The sequence below is a fragment of the Cryptotermes secundus genome, unplaced genomic scaffold, assembly GCF_002891405.2.
Source record: "Cryptotermes secundus unplaced genomic scaffold, Csec_1.0 scaffold556, whole genome shotgun sequence".
NCBI classification, from domain to species: Eukaryota; Metazoa; Arthropoda; class Insecta; order Blattodea; family Kalotermitidae; genus Cryptotermes; species Cryptotermes secundus.
In genome coordinates, this window is record NW_019725847.1 from 189,250 (window position 1) to 197,499 (window position 8,250).

Sequence of the window (8,250 nt, forward strand, 5' to 3'; positions counted from 1 at the left end):
GATGATCTACAGAGCAACAGTGGATTTCTTTTCCAAGGCAAAGTTGTTAACGTCAGCCGTACATGAGAAAGTATGTGCAATATATTTGCACTGATTTATTTTATTTTTTGAAATATTTAAAATTAAATAAAATGTTAATTAATGTTAAAGGAAACAATGAAGAGCCAGATTTTTTATTTTCCTTGTTTTAATTGCATTAAGCTAACTGTAAATATCAGCTTTGTAACGGTGATTGAGAGCTCTGACATCACGAATTTCAAGTTTTGCATATCAACGAACTGAGCATTAACGTGTTGCATAAAAGTCTTGTTGTACTTTGTCGCGAATGAGCGAATAGTCTCAATTTCAGTGTATTGTGTCTGTTCTATAAGTACAGATAATATCCCGCAACACACGAGCACACAACAATAGGACATTCATTGCTAGGTAACGGACCAGTTAACACGCCTCCTTAACAAGACAGGTTCTGTTTTCCATAGGGTCAGTGCAGAGGGGTTATAAAGGGACAAATAAAGTCGCTTGTGAAGAAGGCCCGTGTGGAGGCGGGTTCGAATACCTTCACCATGACCCCGCGAGTCGTAGGAAGCGACGAAAAGGGAAGTCTCAAATCTAAGACAGTAAAACATGGTTGCGAGTCCGAAGGGACTTGGACCCAAGAAAGACTGCGCTGGCAAGGGCTAGCAGCATGTATAAAAGACAGACCCGTCCTCTCATCAGAGAGGGAGCCCAACGAAAACAATACCGTAACTGTCAAACAGTAATAAATATCTGGTCAGGAGCCGCTCGACGCCAGGACTTACTGACTGACTGACCGTCAGTTGCAATGTGACTTTGACTTTGACTTTGCTTGTGAAGTAGCAGAAGCAAAGCAGTAAAATTGTAAGTAAAGGGCAGAGCTTCTAGGCGCTAGCCTGACGGGATATGAGATTGGAATTGAATGGAGTCGAGTCTTCGGAATCGGCAGTCGCAGAACTAGGCTTTGCAAAGAAGACTTCAGGTATAATTTGAAGTTACAGTGAAACCGTGAAAATTCCGTTCCAAGGAGACGAAGGCCCGAAGGCATGGGCCGTCAAGGTGGAAGAAGAAGACGACCTAGTACTGCTCTCGTCCTGTAGGTTCGCACAAGTGCCGTATTGATATTATTGAATAAAGGTAATTGAATAGCATCTCTACGAGTTGCATCCAGTGTAGATATACCTACAAGGGTTTCAAGGAAATCTGTTTGTATCTGTGACATTGATCTGCGGATATGGGACAGGAAACAAAATTAAGGCCAAGGAGACAGCAAACAGTGACATCACAGAATTGGCCTATAAATCCACATTAATTGTGCGAATTTGTTTGAAACTTAGAAAATGTTTTCCATTTTCTCTTGCAGAATGTAGGATTTAGTTGTGCGAAACTTTCTGGTTGGGATAGGTTTTCTTTCAAGCCAGTAGATAATGAAATGAAAATGGCGCCCTGCTGTTCTCATCACTCTGCAAGAATTGTTTATGGATCAATACAGAAGTCGTGGTTTCTTTTCCGATCTTCTAAACTTCAGCCTAACCTGCTGATTGGTTGTCTATATAGGTCAGACGATGTTTCGGCTGAGTCAATAATAAGTTCCTAGACCGTAATGACAACTTCGTATAAGGTAACAAGAATATTACTTAATACCAAATATTGCCAGTCAAAATCATCTGTGAGTGTGAGTCATCATAAAGTAGCGACGTAGATTGGCACGTCATCATTAGAATGTTACAGATCCTACTTTCAGCATTAAATGGGAACCAAAATCGCCATACCGACAACACTGTTTTACACGAAGGTCTTTCATTTTTCTGTGTGATTGCCTATGCAAAGTATGACGTAACCTCAAAGATGATTTAGACAAAGTATAAACAGAAACTTATGTATTACGTCACCCGTCGTGACGAGCATCATAGAGATAGACTGACTGACTGACTGGTATAGAACAGGCAGACTAGGCAATTAACTGACTGACGGATACATGAGAGGCTCCCGTCCCTCTGTGGAAAGGAAGCTGGGTGTACTCCACGCTTGGTCTGGAAGTCGTGTCGAAGGAAGAACTTCGGTCAGACGACGAATCCAACTTCAGATCTCCAGTTACGTTATTCGTTATCCTGGCTCATAATTATATCCAAATCAAGAAAATGTTAGGTTTAAATTACATTTCGTAGAAAATACGTGTAGCTTTATTCATTCAATTTTCATTCATCGGTGGTTCTACAGCCACTTGTTTGGTCCTGGCCTCTTCTTCTGTTTTGTAATCTTTTTTGTCCAGACGGTAGGAGTCCTTGGACGAGTGACCAGCCCATCGCAAGGCCGCTACCTAAACACAGAACAACATAAACACAGAATAAAGGCAAACAGACATCCATGGCGTAAGTGGGATTCGAACCCGTGATTCCAGTGTTTGAGAGAACGAAGACAGTTCATGCCTTATACCGCGCGGCCACTGTGATCGTCCGTCTTCATTTATAAGTACATAATATTTTGGAACAATATATACGTTTTTTTTTAATTTACGTCATTAATTAGTGGCCAGAATAGCTCAGCCGTTATAACGGCGGGTCACAAGGTGAACAAACCTGCTACTCTTTCCCCGGGGGTAAAGCGAAAGAGGCGTGAAGCTGACCACTAACCTCCATCTAGTGCCGAGGTCAAGAATGGAGGATCTACATCTCCACTCCCTTATACATCTTCATGGTATGGTAATTAATTACGCACAGGGAGAACTTAACCTCTTTACTTCATTAAACATAATTTACCTGAACAGGCTGGTCTAAGGGTAAAGCTCCCAACTTGTATTCGGGAAGTGTTTGGTTCAAAACTCGGCTAGGACACCGGAAATCCTGATTTATTTCGTGGTTTTCCCTCAGATATTCCAAGGAAACTAGAAGGATAATATACAACTGAAATCATGACCGCTTCCTTCCAAGTACCTTGCAATTCATCATTCACTAATAATCATATTATCCAACCGTATACAGCCGGATGCTTGCAGTATCATCATTTTCTCCTTTCGCTCACACTGTGGAGCGCAGGGCTGATTTCTCAGTTTCATGATCATTTTTACAGACTGTCGGACACTTTGGACGGATGACCAGCTCGTCGCAAGGCCTGTGCCTAAACACAGGACAACACAAACACAAAATAAATGCATAAACACATCAAATATCCATGCTCTGTGTGGGATTCGAACCCACGACCCCGGCTTCCGAGCGAGCGAAAATAGTACATGCCTTAGACTGTTCAGCTACCGTGACCGGCAGTGTATAAGAATAACAAACTAAAGAAGCAGAGTGTGTTCGCTATTGGATGCTAAAAGCTTGAGTCGGAGCGAAATGTCTCTCATAATTCATTCATTCATTCTGAGTAACGGGTAGCAGTGAACATAATTTAGATTCGCAATCAATTGCTCAATTTAACTTTCTGTCAGAGTTCAAAGAGACAAGTTAATTAACTAATTATCTTACCAATGGGGTACAATTTCTACAAGATTATTAGAATTGACCTTCATTTAATCACGCGTATCAGCGGACAGGCTCATAATATTTCATAACTTTGGATCAAGTAGTTTGATGGGGAAAGCTGTATCCAATTTGACTTCTTATAATCAACTGCTTTAGTGCCTTCGATTTCCTCATAAGATGCAAACAAGTGGGATCGAGAAAAATCGCTCAAATTTTGAAAAACTTTTTGGATTTTACGTGCTGTGGTTTCGTCTTATTGGTGTTCCTATAACATTTCATAAACCATCGCGTATTTATTCATTGTATTCAGCATTGCTCACACTGAACACTTATTCAGTTTTCTTCACTGTTCTAGCTGATCTGTTCCAGCATTCAGTGAACCTGGAGCACATCATGGAGAACTTCCGGGTAGTGTTTCCAGTCCTGAGCGCAATGTGGGTCCAGATGTCTATGAGGTAATATGACGACTTAATGAGTCCATGAAATGTTGGTAGTTATTCCGTTGGTCAGAAAATATCTCGAAGAATAAATCTTATGGGTTGTGACGTCGTGTATTTCGGAAAGAGCTCAATGTTTCGGAAACTCTTTCTTCATTATCGAAAAGTAAAATCATGAGACAGGCGGCAAGCAGAACCTGGACTAATCATCGACTCTGAAGTTAAAGGCGGTAAGTTCCTCCGAAACATCACGTTTTTCTGAGCTACAGGATGTTACTACCCATAAGAACATTCTCTTTATTGTCACGGCTGTGAGAACCTCAAACTCGCACCCCAAAACCCTCAAAATTTCCCATTTTTTATGGAATTCAAAACTTCATTTTTGGGTCATAAAAGAAACTGTCTATGAACTCTGCCCCCTTTCACTTGAAGACAGTCCACAATCTTACATGCTATTTCTCTAAGATCTACTTCAATATTTTCCTCTGAATTATGTCTAGGCCTCCCTTTCCAGTTTCTGGACTAAAATTGTCTCATATTTGTCACCTCTGTCGTGAATACTGCTTGTTCCCTCCATCCTACTTCCATTTCATTCATCAGCAACAGAATCGGAAAACTCATTCAAGAACAATATAGGATAGGCCTACATATCTAGCCATCTGTAGCTCATTTACTCAAGAAATTCCAGACATTTTATGGAACCCGAAAGTTAATTATGGTGTTCACAAGAGCCCTCCACTGGTCCCTATCCTATGGTACATTAATCCAGTCCATAACACCCGATCTTGTTTCTCTAATATCCATTTTAATATTATCCTCCTTCCTACGTCTAGGTCTTCCTAATTGTCTCTTTCCTTCTGGCTTTTCCACAAAAATCCTATGTACATTCCTTTCCTCACTATGCATGCCACATGTTCTGCCAAAGGCACCCTCCTTGACTTGAGTCTTATTGTACTTCTTTTGGCTTATTTTGGACTTCACCCATCGTCTGGTATGTAAAAGACAAAAGACCACGACGTTTCGGAGACTGGATCTGTCTCCGTCTTCAGGTGGCTAGGGAAGGATAAACCTACTCATTTGGGCCCGTTAGAAAGAGCTAGTCTCAATCACTGGACCTAACGGGCCCAACTGAGTAGGTTTATCCTTCCCTATCCACCTGAAGACGGAGACAGATCCAGTCTCCGAAACGTCGTGGTCTTTTGTCTTTTACATACCAGACGATGGGTGAAGTCCAAAATAAGCCAATAGAAGTACAGTATATACCATTGTCAGAATCCTTTCAAGTCTACTTGAGTCTTATTATTATATTTGGTTGGTTTCCATTATTTTCAAGATACTAGGACGTCAGGTCTTTCTTACACTGCACAGAAACACTAGTTTCATTCCCCTATACACACGCCTTCAATTTCGTCAGGTAAGTGTTTGTATGTTGACAAGAAACAGAGTTTAACGTTATGTTTCATTCTTACTACATTTCTTTTAGGAATATTTTTAAATCAAAAATGAGTCCCCGAAAACAAAAAACCCGAACAGTTTGGCCTGGACGTAACGTTTCAGACTTGTACTCAGTATATGCTCCGTTCGAATCTCGGCTAGGGTAGCGGCTATCCTGATTGAAATTTTAGTGGGTTTCTTCAGTTTCTCTAGGCAAATTCTGGGATAGTTCCTGCATTAGTCAACGGCCGCTTACTTCCAAATCCTAATTCATTAGTAACGCATGATTCAACACTACAGAGCAATGTGGTGTATTGACCTGTCGCCGGGCAGAGACCTCGAAACAAAAATCGAGAATAGCCGCTTCTATGCAATAGGCGAAAAAACACATGGCCGTTTCTGTACAACGGCTAGGTAAACATATTCCCGCCGAAACGTACATGCAATTAACAATAGAAGAACGGTGTTTTCGACGTGGTTCGTTCAAAGTAGTTTTAAAGAAGAGAACTAGAGCAATCCAGTTAGTTGATGGATGACAGTTAAGTTGAGCTCTGCAAAGAAGGCTACGAAGAGATGGCGCTATAGTTGAGTTGACAGCTGACAAGAGTTCTGCAGGGGCGTCTGTAACAAGAGAACCTGAGTGCGGAAAACTGTTAAAACCCGTTGCCAGGGAACGGCTAGTTAAGACAAAGCAGGCTGGAAAAGGCTTAGCGCGTGCTGTGGTGATTTGTAAAGCACAGAGATTAGCAATAGCGCTATAATTACTTGTACTTTCGAGTGTTGTTTATAAGTGGACAATAAAACCATTCATCAATCCAAACCCCGTCTATAGACACACACACAGAAATCGTGACTAATATAATATCGTTAAATGAGCTATGATAAAAGATACTGACAATGTGCACAATCCTGTGATATTACGACGCCACGCAATTAAATATCTTACTAAGTATGTACATCCAGCAGTAAATGCTTCTGATTTGCATTAGCGAGAGACACAATTGTAATATCTGGCTGGGCACTGGCTGTCATGTCCGAGTTTTCTTTGGTTTTCCTTAATACCTCCATAAAATTTCAGGGAGAATATCTCAGAATAGGTTGCGACCACACCCTTTTGCGTTTATAACTCACTCTCATCCACTATTTCGATGCCTTATAATTTGAGTTAATGAAAACCCCCCGTTAAGTAAACTATAGATGAAGAAACATCCACCTGCATTTTCATGGATTAAACAGACACAGTATTCCATGAAGTTAAAACTAAAGTAAATTTATATATATTCTGCGTATAATTAATCTCCCACTTTCCTTTGATACTTCACCGACCTCATAGAAACTCCTCCAAAAATCTGCATTGCCGTAGGAACATATTTACCGAGCTATTGCCTTGCAACGATAGGAGAATACACAGACAGACCAACAGACACTCATTTGGTATGACGCGAACCGTATAGAAAACGACGCCTCAAACAATTATCCGTTTCGTACATTTTTTTGCATCGGCAACTTGTATACGAAGCCGCTGCCTGGCAACGATATGGGATATATACATTGAAACACACAGACTAATGAGAGGAATTTATGAGGTACGCCATTGAGATAGGCTCAGGTGCCATGATATATATACGAAATTTCATAAAGATTGATTCAGGCATTCAAAAGCTGGTAAGGGGGGATACATAGACAGACAAGATGGAGATCTCTTAAGTTTACGTTTATTTTTTTTTCTTCAAAATAAGGAAAGTAGAATTACAGGAATAACGGTGCTTAGAGTCAAGAATGGATTTTACTATATCCATATTCAGTAAGAAGGTATGTTTCTTGCACTGTTTAAGATGCTCATCCAATCCAGAAGCAGCTGCACAAGGTGTCCCTACTTCATATCCCAGCACAGTTTGTATGCACTTATGCCTCTAACGTGACGCACTCAGTTTCCAGAGGAAGGCGGCTAAGCGCCTGATGCTCCTCGCTGCAGCTTTCAAGTGGGAAGTCTCGCAGAACAAAACAATTGCTGACGACAACTTCAAAATGACGAATCTTCTCCCAGCCATCAAATCAGCAAGCCTGAGAATCCTGACAATCTTCTTCAGTTGCCACACCTGCTACATCAGCCTGCGTCTAGCGCTGGGCGAAAACAGGCCCCTCAGTATCAACGCTTATTACGGCTTCAACACAACCAGCAGCCCTCTGTACGAACTGATCAACCTTTCTCAGGTACATATTTCTCATTACTTACGCCGTTGTCGGCATAGCTATTGGCTACGGGCTGAACGGCCGAGTGGCCGGAGTTCGAGTCCCGATGGGGTCAAAAATTCTATATTCTCCTCGTCGTTCAGACCGGCTCTGGGACCCACACAGCCTCCTATACAATGGGTACCGGGGGTAAATCGGCGGGGGCGTGAAGCTGACTATTCACGTCTAACTATTGCCTAGGACAAGAAAATATTAATCTATACATCCATTCCCCTACACGCCTTTATGGCGTAGAGTTTAATTAGTTAAGCAAAGGAACAATTTTACTTTTATAAAGCGTTATTGAACATAACAAGCACATGGGAGGTTCTCACGGTCGTAACTATGAAGATTGCTGTGTTCTGGAATATGACATCGCGTAGTGTGTAGATAGGTGCAGCGTTTCGGAGATGCCTGATATCTCATTCTTCAGGAAAGTAGAGTGAAAATTGATGCAGGAGAATCTTAAAAAACTTTGGTGTTTCTGTTCGGAACTATATGATTCCTTATCTCAGAACACAGAAATTTTAATGACAAACACCATCATCATCATCATCATCAGTAATCTGTCAGACGACAGGTCCACAGTCTCTTCCAAAACAATTCCTCCACTTAATGCGATCTAGAGCTTTCTCCTTCAAATGACAGTATCCTCTTCTGTCCCCAAG

At 41.3% G+C, this 8,250-nt stretch overlaps 1 protein-coding gene across 1 annotated transcript in view; it reads left to right on the forward strand.

Moving 5' to 3' along the window:
- Positions 1-8,250, forward strand: part of LOC117282255 — a 49,601-nt gene that overhangs the window by 29,586 nt on the left and 11,765 nt on the right. Inside the window, exons 5-6 of the mRNA XM_033751180.1 lie at positions 3,849-3,934; positions 7,282-7,564. Coding sequence (XP_033607071.1) covers positions 3,849-3,934; positions 7,282-7,564 — 369 coding nt within the window. The remainder of the gene's footprint in view (positions 1-3,848; positions 3,935-7,281; positions 7,565-8,250) is intronic.